Below are 17,172 nucleotides of genomic sequence, written 5' to 3'. Positions count from 1 at the left end.
AATGAAAGCTGGAGGAAGTAAATACTAACGAAATACCACAATTCAATTTAGTTTTTCATATTTTCTTTTGTTTGAATGTTTAGATGGAGATTTTGAGGAAAAATAAAGCACCATGTTTTTATTTTTTCTTAAATAAATAAAATAAATTATTTTTCTTCCTGTACATGCGGTTTCTAATGCACAATTCCAGCCAGAGAAATGATGGTACACAAATCCTGAAGAGACAGCTCAAAAGCATTATGAAGTCAAAAGCTTTTCATTTTTAAAGGCTTCCTTTTGTACAGCACCAAAGCCTTGTGGGTATTTTGTGACCATGCTCTTATTTACCGCTGAATTTCTCCTCCATTTTAAGGCTCATGTATGTCTTTTACCCTGATATATTTAGATCCTTGTAAAGAGAAAATATGCTGACAAAAATTATTTAAAAAAACGTAAAATTATCTAAGTCACTCCATCACCCCAAAAACACTTGTTTCCCCCATTGCACCTTGCACGTAGCGACTTGACAACAAAATGGTTGCCTGTTTTCCCAGTTTTTAATTGTTGAAGAAAATACACATACATAACATCAAGTCCAGTACAAGTTTACAAGGATAATGGCTTCTGATTCTATAACATCTGGACTGGGCCAAATATCAAGTCCCCGTCTGCTTGCTTTTTAAAAAAAAAAAAAACATGAACATGAACCGAGCATGCTACAATATTTATCCAACACACAGCCGATACCGCACGGTGAATACTGCAAGCTTTTGACTCTCTTTATTACAGTACTGGAATTTTGATTGCGATTCACAACTGGTTTAGACTAAAGGTCGCGACCTTCATCTCCGGCCTCTCCCGTCCTCTCTGGCGGCTTTTCGTCCGTTGCCGAAGCGGGTCGCCGACGGACGAGACCGAACGTCGCTGAGGCGCCGCGGTCGGGGTTCGAGAAGCTCTGTTGCGAAATCCCGACCGTCGACTTCGGGCGGTGGAGCTTGCCGTCTCCTAAGCTCCGCCTCTGACGTTTTCGTTGTTCTCGTCGGTCCCTGGTCACTTAGCGAGACAGGAAGTGAGGTAAAGGAAGGGGCGGGCTTTATGTGTGTGAAGCCCCATCCGTGTGGGGGGGGGGGGGGGGTGGGAGGTAGGTAGGGACATTTACAGAACTTTCAGGAGAGACTGGGGGAATTGGAGGGGATGGTGAGGAGTGGGTGGCGGGGGGTCTGGTGTGGGGGAGGGGGGGGCTCTGTTGGACAATTTTTTTAAAAGTCGAAAAACTTCTGGGCCAGCTGTGTTCAATTAACACACCTCTTTATACTGCGTTCTGTCAGAACTTCTTTTTTGCATCATCCTGAAAATAGATCTTTCCCTCTCTCTCACTGCGAGGGCATTTGAGTTCTATTTCTTTATATTCTCTCTCTTCTCCTGTTCTCCATCGGTTTCGTTGCGACATGTTTTCCCTGGGCGTGTACTTAAGTGAGTGTGTGTGTGTATGTGTGTCTTTGTTCCTCATCTTTTTGAACTATGTATATAGAACGTGCCAGATGTATTTAAGTGGTGCATATGTGTGTATCAGTGAAAATACTGGTAGGTTTCGGTTTCCTTTTCTGACTTTGTGTGTGTGTGTGTGTGTTAATGTGTGTGTGTGTGTGTGTGTTTGTGTGTGTGCTTGTTTCAGCCCAGGAAACAGACAGGTCCCACGTCAAAGCCAAATTGCTGGTTAATGTCCCCAAAGTCTGAGATCTTGATGTCCAGCAGGGGGAGCTGCTCCATCTGGGGTGTGTTCACCTCCAGCACTGTCCTGTCAAAGCCCTTGCGATACTGCAGTTAGAGAGGGAGAGAGCGAGAGAGAGAGAGAGAGAGAGGCAGGTGATTACTGAGCTGTGAAACTCATCAGGTGTGTGTGTGTGTGTGTGCGTGTGTGTGTGTGTGTGTGTGTGCGTGTGTGTGCGTGCACGTGACTCACAGAGCAGCCGTCCACGAGGGCCTTGACGTAAGGGCTGGTCTCGTAGCTGAGCTCCTCTTCGTTGGCCCCCAGGAAGCGCAGCGCCCTCTGGTGGCTGTCGTTGGCAGTGCGGTCGGCCCAGGCCACGGATCGGTGGCAGTGGTAGGTGAGGTTCTGTCGGGCCTGGACACTCAGGAGCCGCAGGAAGCCCAGCTGGACCACGCCCACGGGCTCGCCGTTAGAGTCTACGTATGAGAACTGTGGGGAGAGGGAGAACGAGGGGGGTGTTTGGTGCGTATAGACCATTTTTATGGTTGAGGACCCCACCTCTAAATTGCAAAAAAAAGAAAAAAAAGAAAAAGTGGTTACTCACCTTGCTGCCTGTTTTAAACTGACTGTACCAGGAACCTGGTGTCTCCTTCACCCAATAGTTCATCTTCACCTGAGAAGGAGAGGGAGGGAGGTAGAGAGAGAGGGAGGGAGGGAGAGAGAGAGAGAGCATTTAGACTCATACACTGTATGACCAAAAGTATCTGGAGACGCCTCGGTCTGGGGCTGGTTTCATGGTTTGGACTCGGCCCCTTGGTTCCAGCGAAGGCAGATCTTAATACAGCGACATTCTAGACTATTCTGTGCTTCCGACCTTGTGGCAACAGTTTGATGTAGCCAGTAGCGTAGCGTGTGCTTGGCGTGTACCGTGGCGTTTCTGCAGCGTGTGTGTGCTCGGCGACTCACCGTCTCGACGCTCTTGCTGGGGTACAGGCAGGTCTCCCCGCCCGCGGTGAAGTTGCAGAAGACCTTGAAGGAGTCGCGGGAGCAGCCCTGGTTGGGGTCGATCCAGTACTCTCCTGCACGGCAACAAACCACGGTCACACTGCTGAGCCAATGGTAAGGCTCCATACTGACCCAATCACACTGCTGAGCCAATGGTAAGGCTCCATACTGACCTAATCACACTGCTGAGCCAATGGTGAGGCTCCATACAGACCCGGTCACATTGCTGAGTGAATCGTAATGCCTGTAATGTAATGTAATGTAAGGCTCCATACAGACCCAGTTACACTGCTGACATAATCAAAATGCTCCAAGCAGACCAAGTCACACAGCTGAACCAATCAAAATGCTCCATACAGACCTGGTCACACTGCTGAGTGAATCATAATGCTCCATACCGACCCAGTCATACTGTTTAGCCAATCATAATGTGCCAAACAGACTAACTGACCTGGTCACACTTACTGAGCCAATCTTAATGCCCCACAAACCACAGTCACACTACCAAGCCAATCACAGTGCACCAAAAACCACAGTCAGACTGTTCAGCCAATCATAGTGCTCCACAAACCACAGTAAGGCTGTTCAGCCAATCATAATGCTCTAAACTGACCCAGTTGCACTGCTGAGCCAGTCATAATGCTCAAAACGAACCCAGAGGACATCAGTGTTTGGCCTGTGACCCCTGACCCCAGAACGCACCGTCCGGATGGTTGGGCTGGCTGAGTTTGAGGTCCTGGCAGGTTCGAGCGGGGCTGTCCTGGGTGCCCAGCGGGTAGCGCATGGTCTCGATCTCCAGCCGCAGGGAGTTCAGCGATCCGAAGATTTCCTCCATGCCCTCCGAGCCCGTCAGGAACTCCGCCCCCGCCGCGTCCGACGCCGGCAGCTCCGCCTCTGGCTCCGCCTCCGACACGATCCTGCTGGCGTCGATCGAGCGCTTGGACTTCTTGGGCATCTGGATGGGCAGGGGCTGAATCACGTCTCCTGGGGGGCCCTGGGGGGGTGGCGGGTGGGAGGGGAAGGAGGGCAATTAGTAATACATGGGTACCCAGCATTCACATCTGTGCCACGTACTTCCATGCAATCGCTTTTAAAATCACGACGATCTTCTAAATGCAACTCCAAGGGACATGTAGCGCCTGAGGCAGCCATGTGAGGTTGTGCTATGGAGGTAAACACAGTCCTTTTTCAGCCGCTCTCTACAGACTGTTTTTCCCTACCTTACGCGCCAGTCAACATGGTCGGCGTGACAGGCGAAATCAAGAGAGAGTGGAAAAAAAGGGGAGGAGCCTGTGAGTTTGAGGGGCGGAGACTGTGAATGGGCAAGCAAAGGGGTACTCACTGGAGCTCCAGGGGGTCCTTGCACGCCCTTCTCGCCTTTCGGACCAGCACCGCCCTGGAAAACACACACACACACACACACACACACACACACACACACACACACAGAAAAATCAGAGACTGCCGCTCTGACAGGCATCCGAGTTCAGCGACAGGAAGTTCTATTCGAGACAATAAAACAGAACTCGGTCACTGATCACATACAGACGTCTTGATGAGGAGGACGTAGTTATTTTGTCTACTGCAAGTGGGGGTGGGGGGGGGGGGGGGGGGGGGACATTCCCAGCAGACAGCAGGTTTTTAATTTCCACCAATCAGCACCTCGCTTGATTATCTAACTGTCAGTGTCCTTTTATGCCGGTTTAATCAGCGAACCACTGTAATCTGTTTCTCACGAGGGACACAAATCCATAAACGGACACGTCCCCCCCTCCCCCTCCCCCTCCCCGAGGCCTGAACAGCACCAGGCCTGGTCTTGAGCCTCGCTACACGCCACAGCGGCGGGCCGCGGTGATGTCACGCAGATGCGGCAGGCGAGAGAAGCGAGGAAGACTCACCGTAGCGCCCTTCGCTCCTTTCAGACCTTCCGGACCCTGTGAAAGAGACACGGAACGTTAGCGTCACGCTGCAAAAGTGACAGTTTGTCACGATCAACTGCCATTTTGAACAGGGTCACTCACGGGAAGGCCTGGGGGTCCAGCAGGGCCCAGGGGACCACTTCCTCCTGCGATACCCTGAAACAGAAAGGAATATTCAGCTACGCATCCTCACTGGAAACATCATCAGGCACCTGATGCCTTAAATATTTGCTGTTCTAATGAAGATGGATGAAAAATAAGTGAAATATAATTGAGTAACTGAAAGAAATACAAAGTATCGTTCAAACTAATTATTTTAAAAAATATATATTTCACTAAAAATAGCAAAATACACAAGGCGATACATAGGATTACACCCCAATTGCCCTTACCATTTCCCTACTCCTACTGATTGAACCCTAACACTTTCCATACTCCAAACCCTAACCCTGATTTTTACATACTTCATTTTGGTCCAAAGATGGATGAAAAACAATTCAAATATCGTCAATTCACAGACAGAAATACAAAGGAAAGTGTCTGAAGTAATATTCTTTTTAAGAAAAAAGTATTTCACAGAAAAAAAACATCAAAATATAGGCTGATGTGACGAAAGTCAATCAATGACTAATGTAGCTTTAACCCATTCCCAAGCTTCTAATCATAGCTCCAATACTGCCCCGAACCCTGACACTCACAGTTTTCCCAAACCCAGAGCACTCACCTGTTCTCCCTTGGGTCCCGTGGAGCCTTGTGGCCCCGAGAGGCCCCGGTCGCCCTTCTCTCCCTGTTCTCCGGGGGGCCCGATCAGGCCGATGAGACCCGGGTGGCCCTTCTCCCCCTTGGCGCCAGGGTCTCCTCGCAGTCCGGGCAGCCCTGGGGGGCCCTAACGGGGCAGGCGGGGGCACATAGATACTCATACAATTTCTGCTGCTTCTGTCAAATTTTACACACGGTTGAGTGTGACTGGGATGAGTGTGAATGGAGTGAGTGTGATTGGGATGCGTTTGATTGGGATTACTGTGATTGGGATGAGTGTTATTGGGATGAGTTTGATTGGGATTACTGTGATTGGAATGACTGATTGGGATGAGTGTGATTGGCATTCCTGTGAATGGGATGAGTGTGACTGGGATGAGTGTGATTGGGATGAGTGTGACTGGCATTACTGTGATTGGGATGAGTGTGACTGGGATGAGTGTCATTGGGATTGCTGTGCGTTTCTCTTACCATGGGTCCTGGAGGTCCCTTCTCCCCTGACAGGCCTGGGGAACCTTGCTCACCCTAAGAGAGAGAGAGAGAGAAAGCGAGAGAGAGAGGGAGAGAGGGGGGAGTACAGGGAAAGAGAGAGAGGGAGGGGAGAGAGAGTGAGAGAGGTGATCAATTACAGAAATTCACAGAAATCTAAAACCGCTCTGTGAGTTCTAGACAGTTGAGTTATATACTGTGTAACAAAATGTTTAATTCCACACTGCAGTGTGTAACATTCAGCTGTGTTTAATTCCACACTGCACTGTGTAGCATACAGCTGTGTTTAATTCCACACTGCACTGTGTAACATACAGCTGTGTTTAATTCCACACTGCAGTGTGTAACATACAGCTGTGTTTAATTCCACACTGCACTGTGTAACATACAGCTGTGTTTAATTCCACACTGCACTGTGTAACATTCAGCTGTGTTTAATTCCACACTGCACTGTGTAATGTTCAGCTGTGTTTAATTCCACACTGCAGTGTGTAACACTCAGCTGTGTTTAATTCCACACTGCACTGTGTAACATACAGCTGTGTTTAATTCCACACTGCACTGTGTAACATACAGCTGTGTTTAATTCCACACTGCAGTGTGTAACATACAGCTGTGTTTAATTCCACACTGCACTGTGTAACATACAGCTGTGTTTAATTCCACACTGCAGTGTGTAACATACAGCTGTGTTTAATTCCACACTGCAGTGTGTAACATTCAGCTGTGTTTAATTCCACACTGCACTGTGTAACATTCAGCTGTGTTTAATTCCACACTGCACTGTGTAACATTCAGCTGTGTTTAATTCCACACTGCACTGTGTAACATTCAGCTGTGTTTAATTCCACACTGCAGTGTGTAACATACAGCTGTGTTTAATTCCACACTGCACTGTGTAACATACAGCTGTGTTTAATTCCACACTGCACTGTGTAACATTCAGCTGTGTTTAATTCCACACTGCAGTGTGTAACATTCAGCTGTGTTTAATTCCACACTGCACTGTGTAACATACAGCTGTGTTTAATTCCACACTGCACTGTGTAACATACAGCTGTGTTTAATTCCACACTGCACTGTGTAACATACAGCTGTGTTTAATTCCACACTGCAGTGTGTAACATACAGCTGTGTTTAATTCCACACTGCACTGTGTAACATACAGCTGTGTTTAATTCCACACTGCACTGTGTAACATTCAGCTGTGTTTAATTCCACACTGCAGTGTGTAACATTCAGCTGTGTTTAATTCCACACTGCAGTGTGTAACATACAGCTGTGTTTAATTCCACACTGCACTGTGTAACATACAGCTGTGTTTAATTCCACACTGCACTGTGTAACATTCAGCTGTGTTTAATTCCACACTGCAGTGTGTAACATTCAGCTGTGTTTAATTCCACACTGCAGTGTGTAACATACAGCTGTGTTTAATTCCACACTGCAGTGTGTAACATTCAGCTGTGTTTAATTCCACACTGCACTGTGTAACATACAGCTGTGTTTAATTCCACACTGCAGTGTGTATCATACAGCTGTGTTTAATTCCACACTGCACTGTGTAGCATACAGCTGTGTTTAATTCCACACTGCACTGCATGATGGGATGGATCTGCATCTCACCACTGATCCGGGAAGTCCTCTCAGGCCTTCCGTTCCTGGTTTTCCTGGGGGGCCCTGTGGCCCCACGGGGCCAGTCTTCCCTGGGGGGCCATTGGCACCTGGGTCTCCCTAATGGAAGATGGGGGGGGGGGGGGGGGCAGAGACAGAGTGGGATGAATGAGGCTTATGCTCACATGTACTTAAGGGTTGGATGTTAACCTCTGACCTTTGACCCTTTACCTTGCTGCCCTTCTCCCCCTGTCGTCCCTCAGGTCCTCTTGTCCCAGCAGGACCCTGGATGAAATTAACGAAAGGAGAGATTTATAATAAACAAGAGAGAAAATGTGAAAAAGCAGATGTACGGCAATATGGATGCCACTGTGTCCTAATTAGCATAACTAATATGACTAGGCGGCAGTGTAGTATAATGGGTAAGGAGCTGGTCTGCTGTTGTACCCTTGAGCAAGGTACTTAACCTGCATTTTTTTAGTATACATCCAGCTGTATAAATGGATGCTATTTAAATGCTTTGTAAAAAGTTGTGTAAGGCACTCTGGATAAGAGCTTCTGCTAAATTCTTGCAATGTGACGTAACAAATTAGTCACAAGCACAGTTTTAACATGAGCACTGTGTACTTTTCATACAGCAGAATAAAAAACTTCAAAGGAGAAAATACCAAAATACCCCCCCAGCCCAAATTTACGCACCCTCTTTCCTGGGGGGCCAGGAGGTCCATTCTCACCAGTGGGTCCGGGGGAGCCCTGGAAGCGAGCAGGAAAGAGCACAATGAGGGGTACCGAAGTTATACCCCAAAAACACCCAACACCGACATCAGCGCAGTCCCAGAATTCAAGCTCTGCTGGAGGGTTCAATCATAAACACATCCCCTCTCACGGACTGGAATGACAACTACAGCATAACAGATCATCAAACATAAATCTATAAAAACCCTGTTAAAGGACCTAGATATATATACAAACCTTATCTAGGCACACAAATGGACTCCAGACCCCAAATTAATCCAGGCTTGATATGGCGTTATTCATCTATTTGGCTAAATATACATTCTTATTGCATTTAAGGGAATTTGGGCAGAAATAAAGAACTCAAAATTCACAATGGGTGAAGAGCTCTTTAAAAATAATATTTCCATGACGTTTGAGCCCGAATGTGCTTAAAAGTGCAAAGTCCATTTTAATGGGAATTGCAAATCCAATTGGATTTTACATTAATTAATGCCTGCTCACGTCATCTCCAAACCGAACTGCAGAAAAACATGTAGACATCCACGTATCTGATGAGCACAGCTGTATTGGACCATCTATAGATCCTTGAGGCACACCTAATCAGGAAAGCCCAACCAAGACAATAGTGCCAACAATGGTCCCTCCCTGTACATATGGATACAGTACATGAAAAAAGAGAGAATGCTTGCTCAAACAGTTTACTGCATGTTATACTTCTTGGATGCAGTTTATAAATGGTGGTATAACGGTTTTAGTAACTATGGCAACAGTAAGGAGAACTGCTTTGCAATGGCTCGGAGAGAGAGTGAAAGAACAATAAAAAGAAAATATGGCGGGAGTGACTCACTGCTTGTCCTTGTTCGCCGTCCTCTCCTCTCTCTCCCTTTGCTCCATCTTGACCCTGAGAAACAGAGAGGCCTTGTTTCAATTTAATAAACTTTATTCATTGTCTTTAATTCAATAAACTTTATTTATTCCCAGAGGGGCAATTAATTGCTAGGCATGTAGTTAGCAGCCTGAAAAAGGAAGGCGTATCACCTCTGTTTTGGTTATTAGATACTATTCACGGGTGGGGAAATGTAAAATACAGACACAGGCATACAATATTTATGTACAGATCTTATAATAGAGATTTTTAAAAAGAACAAAATGTTAAAAAAAGTTTTTTCCCCCCTGCTGTTATTTTGAGGTTATTTTATTTTATTTTGAGGTCTGTCTGAAGGAGTTGGAATGTGGTGACCCTGAATACTCTTCCCCTTGAGAGCACACAGACAAAAGAGGTCCGAGAACAGAGCGGGAGGTTATACATCCACAACTCACCCGGGGACCGACTTCACCAGCGGGGCCAGGGTCACCGGGGAAACCAACAGGGCCCTGAGGGAGAGAGAGAGAGAGAGAGAGAGAGAGAGAGAGGTGGGAGAGCGAGGGAGAGAGATGGGAGGGAGAGAGAGAGAGGGAGAGGTAGAGAGGGGGAGAGAGAGCGAGGGAGAGCGAGAGGGAGTAGGAGAGAGTGAGAGAGTAAGAAAGAGGGAGAGAAAGAGGTATAGATAATGAAAGAAAGGAGAGAAAGCGAGAAGGAAGGAAGGAAAGAGGATGAGAGCAGACGGAGTGTTTATTGACTGGGCTGTGGGGAGCGCAGGCCGCGCAGGCTGTGATTATTTGGCGGTTTCCGGCGTTTTCCGGCGGTTGAGTTTCAAACGCACAGGGTTCCCTTTGGGTCCGTCGTCTCCGGGCGGGCCCTTCCCACCGGCGGGCCCCGCCGCTCCTGGCTGTCCGGCTTCGCCCTTCTCTCCACGCTCGCCGCGAGGGCCCTGCCATTGGACCAGAAAACTGTCAATCAAGCGGTCCAACCAACCAGTGGTGGACAAAAAAAAATTCCAGCTCTGATTCGCTAGACCTCAAAATCATGGACATGTAGTCTATGAGGGCTGTAATACGCATTAGGGAATATATTTGGGATAGCTGATTTGAGCGGATTCTAGCAGAGTTTTGTCCAAAGTGGCCTCAGCTGGTCTGTCTCTCAACCTGAGTGGTATAGAAGAGTCACACCTCACCTTTTTACCTGGCTCCCCAGTTATTCCAGGTGGTCCCGATTCTCCAGGCTCACCCTGTCAACACAGGTAAGCTTTTACAAATATATTACACATGCACATTATACACACAAACACACGTCAGTACATACATACATACACACATACATACATACATACTTGTACGCATGCCATAATTTATATAACAAAATATCTGCATACAAGACAGGCAGTAACAGATGCTAACACTCACATTGTTATAGATAGTACATCTTACATGGAACATATACCTTAAACACAGTAATTCAAGGACACATGTAAATATGTACATACATCCACCCACACAAAACTTTAACCCTGGAGGGCCACACTCTCTCCTTTACCTTCTCGCCCTGGTTGCCTGGGTTACCCAAACCACCAGGAGGACCTTGAGGACCCTGAAAAAAAAAAAAAAAAAAATCAATTAAAAACAGAGTCAGTTGATAAACTATAAGTAATGATGGCAATGACTCAACAGTCATTATACAAAAGTACATTTTTATTAACTAGTAAGAGCACATATTCCACACTGATGACTTTGTAAATAAGCAATAGCATTCTTACACAGTAGTACCACAGTAATAATAAAGTATTGCATACCTATACACTGAACTGGTTGAGTACTGATGTTATTAGCACGTAATAACAGCATTTATTACATGTCTATAACACCCGGGAATCTGTAATAAGGGCATTTTTGGGAGTTTTAATTGATACTCACATCGGCACCGTTGGGGCCAGCAGGACCACGTGGTCCAGGAGGTCCAGGGGGTCCCTAAAAGAGAGGGAGAGGGAGAGAGAAAAGGCAGAGAATTAAAGTATATGAGAGAGAAATACATTAAGAGGAAAACAGACAGAAAGAAAGTGAATTGAAGAGGAAGGAGGTGATAGATAAATAGAAAAAAGAGTCAATGTTAAACTCTGGCATTTTAAACATTACTGCTTGTCAGTACATTATAACAAGAGTTATAACAATTGATTTGGGATGTCCATGTGTGATCTTTGCAGGCTGTTATGTATTAATTTATGAAACTTGGTGGGATTAAAAACCAATGAACTAGCCACACACTTTTCAATTTAAAAACAGAATGTGGGACTATCCAGCGTGTCAGTTGGAAGTGCCGAGGGTTCGAGTGCAGGTTTTCGAGATGATGCGCACTCACCATGGGTCCAGTGTCTCCCGTCTCTCCCTTTTCTCCCGATGGGCCAGGCAATCCCTGCAGAATGCGAAAACCAACCGACGGTCACACAAATGCGACAGGCTTGTACTGCACGCACTGCACCACTGTACGTGGAGCTCTGAATAAACTTACTGAGCATACACTGAATTAGCAATGAATAATGTCAGTAGCTGCATAATAGTAATAAGCAATCACACAATGATTTTGCGACACATTGGAAAAAAGCATAAATTCACACAGGAAAGGGTGTGGATTTGCCCCGTGCTTATCAAAATAAACTTACAAAGGAACAGCCTCGAACTGAAACGTGGATATTAGCGATGTATCATGTAGAATATATTGCTACACTCCAAAGCCTGATTATCATTAATTAGCATTTACATTATGCTAAGCGATAGGCAGGCCCAGTGAAGTCTGCTAGCTCGCTACATACCAGTGCTAGCTAAGTTAGCTTGCCAGCTAGCTTACCAGGCAGATATTTACCCAACTATTTCTAGCCAGTTAGCATGCTAGTTAAAGTTAGCATGCTAGATTTCATACCGTTTTTTCTGTATTTGCACAGGTTTGAAAGCTTAAAATATGGGCAGCTGTTCCAAGTTGCCAGCAGATATTAGTACTGTACAGCAAACTCTGATCAGGTCACTTTTTAGAGATGGGGGGTGGGGGTGTTCAATAACAGCTATACACCCCGCCCCCCACATATGCACCTGTGAAAAAAAATGTAAAAAGGCAAGGGAAGTGAGAAGTGAGGGTACCTGCAGTCCAATAGGCCCCGGAGGTCCTGGGAATCCCCTGGAACCTTCATCACCCTTGGCCCCAAACGGACCCTGCTGTCCCCTGGGCCCTGTCTCTCCGTCAGCACCCTGAGAGAGGGAGAGAGAGAGAGAGGGAAGGAGGGAGAGGCAGACAATAAACACAGAGAATTAATATCAATGAGGTTAGCAATATCAATTAAATTATGTGCTCTTTAAAGAGCAGGTTTTTTGGAATGTTTTTTCAACATCATCGTTCTAGAAGTCTGTTGCCATGAATTACCAGTAGTGATTATTACATCAGCATTATAATTTAGTTCAGAACATTCTAATCACATATATGTGATTCTAGAACTCGAAGAAGAGGCTATCTCTGTTATAAGCTGGCTTTATAAGCAATACTATTGCCAAAAGTAGCTGTACTGAAAGTATTTACAAGCTATACTTACAGCAGCTCCAGGTTGACCAACTGGACCCATTGGCCCTGGTGGACCAGGAGGACCCTGTAAACAAACAGCAAGACATACATATCACTTGATTATGGGACTTAGCATAGAAAGTTGTAATAAATGTGTAATAGGTGTGTAATAAACATGTAATAGGTGTGTAATAAATGTGACATCACTCACATGCTCTCCCTTCTCTCCTTTGCCTCCTTTTTGGCCATGTTCTCCAACTTCACCCTGTAATAACACAGTTATAAGCATACATCAGAGAACTGTTGTTTGTTTCAGTCTTCATGCTTTTCAGTAATTACGTGAGAATGAATCTTCATGAACACTATAATGGGGGGAGGGCTACTGCATTGCTGCCATTCTCAATCCAGCCAAAAACCCTGATTGGTTCAGTCATAGTCTTTATGACATCATGGCTCCACCAATTTTTCAGGGCACATGGAACCTCTTCCTCCCACTATTATAAATATTTACTGTGTAAAGAATGCAAGAATGGTTGCAATGCTTTGGACAAAGTTTTTCCCGCCCCAAACATTTCGACCCCGTTGCCGACCTTGTCGCCATCCTCTCCAGGAACGCCTGGGGGTCCAGCGGGGCCCGGGAGACCCACGGGGCCTTGGACACCATCACGTCCGGCCGGACCGATCGGACCTTTCTCACCCTGAACCAGAGAGAGAGGAACGAAGGAACGAAAGAGGGGTAAACAACAATTACAGTTGTTCTTTGTTGGTTTTTATAGAGCACAGAAAAATAATAATACAAAACCGAGCTGGACCAAAGTTTTCATATTGCTCCTGAGTGATAGATAGTGTCTCTCAACCAGATAGCTAGTACTATTATTGTTACTGTTACATATGTATATGTATATGCATATGTATTTTAGCAATGGATCTTCGGTTCTTCGTACTTCTTCTGCATGAACTGTAGGAAGAAGTACAGAGAACTGAAGATCCGACGTTCACCTAACTCAAGATTCACTCATAATTTTCAAAAGATACAACTTGAATTTTTTTTTTTACCGTGTAAATCGTACAGAGTACTTGGACAGAGGTACAACCATAGGCAGATGCTGCTTAAGTGAATCTGAAGTTTAGCCCCGTTGGACCGTAAGTTTTCGCAGTGGGCTACGGTGTACTCACGGGAACTCCCTTCTCCCCTGCTGGTCCCGGGGGTCCCTGGGGGCCGGGTCTCCCTGGGGGGCCGATGGGGCCTGCGCCGCCTGCTAGCCCTCTTTCACCTGGGGAGCCCTGTTGGGGGGGGGTGGGGGGGGGGGGTGTCCAGAGATTTGGGGGTTTAGCAAAGAGATGCTGACCAAACACAGACCTGACAGAGAGACTGAGAACGCACTGTTTGTTAACTCATCATCTATTTATAATGATTTGATATATAACTGTGCTGCAATGATATATTAACTATGTTGTAACTGTAATGCTATGTTATACTGGAGTAAATCTAACTGTTGATAATTACATGTCTATCACTGTTTATAATAATGATTGGTTGTATAATTATGCTGCACAGTGCTGTACTGTGTAATACTTTGGTTGATCTAACCCACTGAATGTACATCTTTGCAGGTCGCTCTGGGTGGGAGATTCTGCTGAAAAAATGAATGTGAAAATGATATTAAATGTGTTTAAAATGCAGGAGAGAGATTCTTACCGCTGGGCCAGGAGGTCCTGCAGGTCCCTCTCCTCCCTTCAGTCCTCCACCACCCTGCAAAGCACAAACAATAATAAGTGGTCACTGCAAACAGGAAGAGGTCATCGGCAAACAGGAAGTGGTCACAGCTCTGTGTCTTATCTAATGAACATCAGGCTATTAATTAATATGAGATAACCAGAAACAGAAAATAATGCACATGCAAATTTGTACCGGTGTTAACTGTAAGCAAGACCATTGTGGATGCAAGCATATAGCCTGGAGGCCTGAAATGGTTCATTTTTGCCTTGACAATCACCCATAAATAAACAAGTAAATAAAAAATTTAATTAATTAATAAGATGTAGCGCAATACTGTGACATTGTTTGGTAGGCAGAACTGCACTGAGGCCCATCTGCTGAAAAAGGAAAGGACATACACAGGCTATGCAGAATACCCTCAAACAATGTTTAACACATGCATTACTATGGGGCCTAACACAGACCCGAGAGGCACACCTAGAATTCACAAAATGCCCATAAGGCAGAGCCCTGATGCATGCTCAGAGTGAATGTGTACACTTCAGTAAAGTAAGGCTCTTATTTCATTTCTGAAGTTAATTTCTATCAGTCAAATCCTTTCATAAGCAGTTAGTAAGGTGATGGCCAGTGTGCATTCAAAGTGTAAATTTAAGCAATGAGGAAAAACAGTAAAAAAAAAATGGAACACAAAGTGTAAGGATTGTGTGAGATTGTGATTGTGCCCCAGACCCATGTTTACTCTACATGCCTCTTGTCTGAAAGTGTGGTCATGCCCCACTCATGTAGATATGCTGTCTGTACACTTGCAGTGCTCTCAATTGCATTGCACTCAACAGAGTGGGTCTGTAAAACTAAAACTAAATGTAATACAGAGTAACGGTGCTTATAACATCATTATTTTGCCCTCTCTCTAGGGTGGAAGTGGCCACGATGGCAGAAGATGGCGTATTCCCGGCCAGCCCATTCGACGATTCGGCCTGCTTACGGGTGTGCCTGGCAGTCCCCTCTCCCCTGGGAATCCCCTCAGACCGGATGGGCCGTCCTTGCCGGGAGGTCCAGGGATTCCCGGGTCGCCCTTCGTCCCCTCTTTTCCAGAAGGCCCCGAGAGTCCCTGTTCTCCGGGAGGCCCCGGGGGGCCGGGATGCCCACGCTCGCCCATAGGGCCGGTCTCACCAGAGGGCCCCTGGGTAGAGAAAAAGAGAGAGAAAGAGAACAAGAGAGAGACAGAGAAAGAGATGTAGAGAGATATAGCAGGAAAAAGAGAGCAAGAAAGGGGAAGAGAACAAGAGAGAGAGAGAGTGAGTGAGAGAAAGAGATGAAGAGAGAGAGCCATAGACAGAGAGAGATTGTGAGAAAGACAGAGAGAGCGATATAAGAAAGTAAAAACAGCGTGAGAGATAGTGGCAAAAAAGAGGGCGAAAACAAGCCACCGTTACCAGAAACTATGTGACTAGCATAGCTAAAGTATTCCCTAAATGCTTTGGCCTATTTCACAGATAGTGTTGATATACTGACCTATCAAAGCATCTTTTTTTGTAAATAAAATATGCACCCCAGTCTCAATTACAGTTGCTGCGTATGAAACTGTCAGAGTACGGATTTTACCTGAGGACCAACAACGCCGGGAGGCCCAGGTGGACCAGTCTTCCCTTGGAAACCCTGAGGAAGAGAAAGGAGATGAACACAGATTCTAATACAACCGCAACTACATATATGGATTTTAAAAAGTTTGAATAAATACTACTACTGCTACTACTACTACTACTACTAATAATAATAATAATAAAAATAATAAGGACTGTTGAACTATATGGAATATTTTCAGATAAGTGAGGCCTGCAGTGTAAAGTCCACTCTAAATCGTTTCACGACTCATGCCACGTCACAAATTCCCACTTCCCTCCATCAGTAAAGGTCGATTCAAAGGGAAATGCAGACTTTCGTTTATTGAAATGTGGTTTTTCAACATCTCACAAGAAAATCTGGTGAAAGACAGCTCACTGTACACCAATGACACAAACAAGCATGAATAATCCCAGTCCCCAAATCAGGACAATTCATGATACACCACCGCAGTATATAGTGCACTATTATTATCTAGTATTGTAGTATTGTCCTGCGTTGTTCCCAGTCTTGTGCAGTGTAACGGAGGACATTACAAAATACAGAGGATACTCCTCCACTCAACTAATGGCAAACACGATCTAATTTACTGTTAGCAATGTGGCCAGAGAGGTGCATCATGGGAATAATGAGCATTGCCTCAGAATGAAGGGAAACCCCTCAGAGAGGAAGGGAAGAAGAGTCGAAGGAACGAGAGAAAGGATGAAAGGATGAATGGAAAGGAGACTCACCACTTCTCCCCGCTGCCCTGGGTGTCCTGGCAGTCCATCTTTCCCTGGAGGTCCCTGAGAGGGAGAAAAAGAGAGAGGGAGAAAGAGAAAGAGAGAGAGAGAGAGAGAGAGAAAAGAAACAATAACATTACGCTAATGATGATAACATTCCCACTGAAAAAATACTGGATGTGATTCATGTTTTCCATCTTTGCCATAAGGTTGAGTAAGGTTGTGAATAACAATATTTTTCTTTCTTTAAAATTTTTTTTTTTTTTTACCACATCCATTGATTTAAACTCACTGTAATTCACCCTCACTCTCATCCATGATACAGAATTCACATCCAAAACACCTCTGTGACAGATCATGTTAAATTAAATAATAATCATCATAACCATAATATGTGTATATATCTTACAGGAGGCCCCTTTGGTCCAGGGAATCCGTTCGCTCCTTGAGGTCCAGGCAGTCCCTGAATGGGG

The 17,172-nt window shown here is 45.5% G+C and overlaps 1 protein-coding gene and 1 long non-coding RNA gene across 6 annotated transcripts in view; one reads left to right on the top strand and one right to left on the bottom strand.

The window, feature by feature from the left end:
* Positions 1-1,202: 1,202 nt before the first annotated feature.
* Positions 1,203-17,172, bottom strand: part of col11a2 (collagen, type XI, alpha 2) — a 64,207-nt gene continuing 48,237 nt past the window's right edge. For all 5 annotated transcript variants that reach the window (XM_035428206.1, XM_035428207.1, XM_035428208.1 and 2 more), the window contains 30 exons: positions 17,109-17,162; positions 16,709-16,762; positions 15,960-16,013; positions 15,340-15,537; positions 14,334-14,387; positions 13,811-13,918; positions 13,225-13,332; positions 12,846-12,899; positions 12,666-12,719; positions 12,220-12,327; positions 11,447-11,500; positions 11,005-11,058; positions 10,628-10,681; positions 10,269-10,322; positions 9,918-10,025; positions 9,535-9,588; positions 9,062-9,115; positions 8,176-8,229; positions 7,708-7,761; positions 7,489-7,596; positions 5,845-5,898; positions 5,339-5,500; positions 4,717-4,770; positions 4,594-4,629; positions 4,038-4,091; positions 3,398-3,689; positions 2,657-2,769; positions 2,295-2,363; positions 1,943-2,179; positions 1,203-1,797 (listed from right to left, as the gene is read on the bottom strand). In XM_035428206.1, coding sequence (XP_035284097.1) covers positions 1,651-1,797; positions 1,943-2,179; positions 2,295-2,363; positions 2,657-2,769; positions 3,398-3,689; positions 4,038-4,091; positions 4,594-4,629; positions 4,717-4,770; positions 5,339-5,500; positions 5,845-5,898; positions 7,489-7,596; positions 7,708-7,761; positions 8,176-8,229; positions 9,062-9,115; positions 9,535-9,588; positions 9,918-10,025; positions 10,269-10,322; positions 10,628-10,681; positions 11,005-11,058; positions 11,447-11,500; positions 12,220-12,327; positions 12,666-12,719; positions 12,846-12,899; positions 13,225-13,332; positions 13,811-13,918; positions 14,334-14,387; positions 15,340-15,537; positions 15,960-16,013; positions 16,709-16,762; positions 17,109-17,162 — 2,712 coding nt within the window. In that variant the 3' untranslated portion in view covers positions 1,203-1,650. The remainder of the gene's footprint in view (positions 1,798-1,942; positions 2,180-2,294; positions 2,364-2,656; positions 2,770-3,397; positions 3,690-4,037; positions 4,092-4,593; positions 4,630-4,716; positions 4,771-5,338; positions 5,501-5,844; positions 5,899-7,488; positions 7,597-7,707; positions 7,762-8,175; positions 8,230-9,061; positions 9,116-9,534; positions 9,589-9,917; positions 10,026-10,268; positions 10,323-10,627; positions 10,682-11,004; positions 11,059-11,446; positions 11,501-12,219; positions 12,328-12,665; positions 12,720-12,845; positions 12,900-13,224; positions 13,333-13,810; positions 13,919-14,333; positions 14,388-15,339; positions 15,538-15,959; positions 16,014-16,708; positions 16,763-17,108; positions 17,163-17,172) is intronic.
* Positions 9,732-15,386, top strand: LOC118232989. The gene is made up of 3 exons (XR_004766435.1): positions 9,732-10,334; positions 13,245-13,370; positions 15,269-15,386. It is a non-coding gene; the product is annotated as an uncharacterized LOC118232989 (long non-coding RNA).

This window comes from Anguilla anguilla, chromosome 8, assembly GCF_013347855.1.
Source record: "Anguilla anguilla isolate fAngAng1 chromosome 8, fAngAng1.pri, whole genome shotgun sequence".
Classification (NCBI taxonomy): domain Eukaryota; kingdom Metazoa; phylum Chordata; class Actinopteri; order Anguilliformes; family Anguillidae; genus Anguilla; species Anguilla anguilla.
Note: the sequence above shows the minus strand (reverse complement) of the source record. Positions and strands in the feature narration are given on the sequence as shown.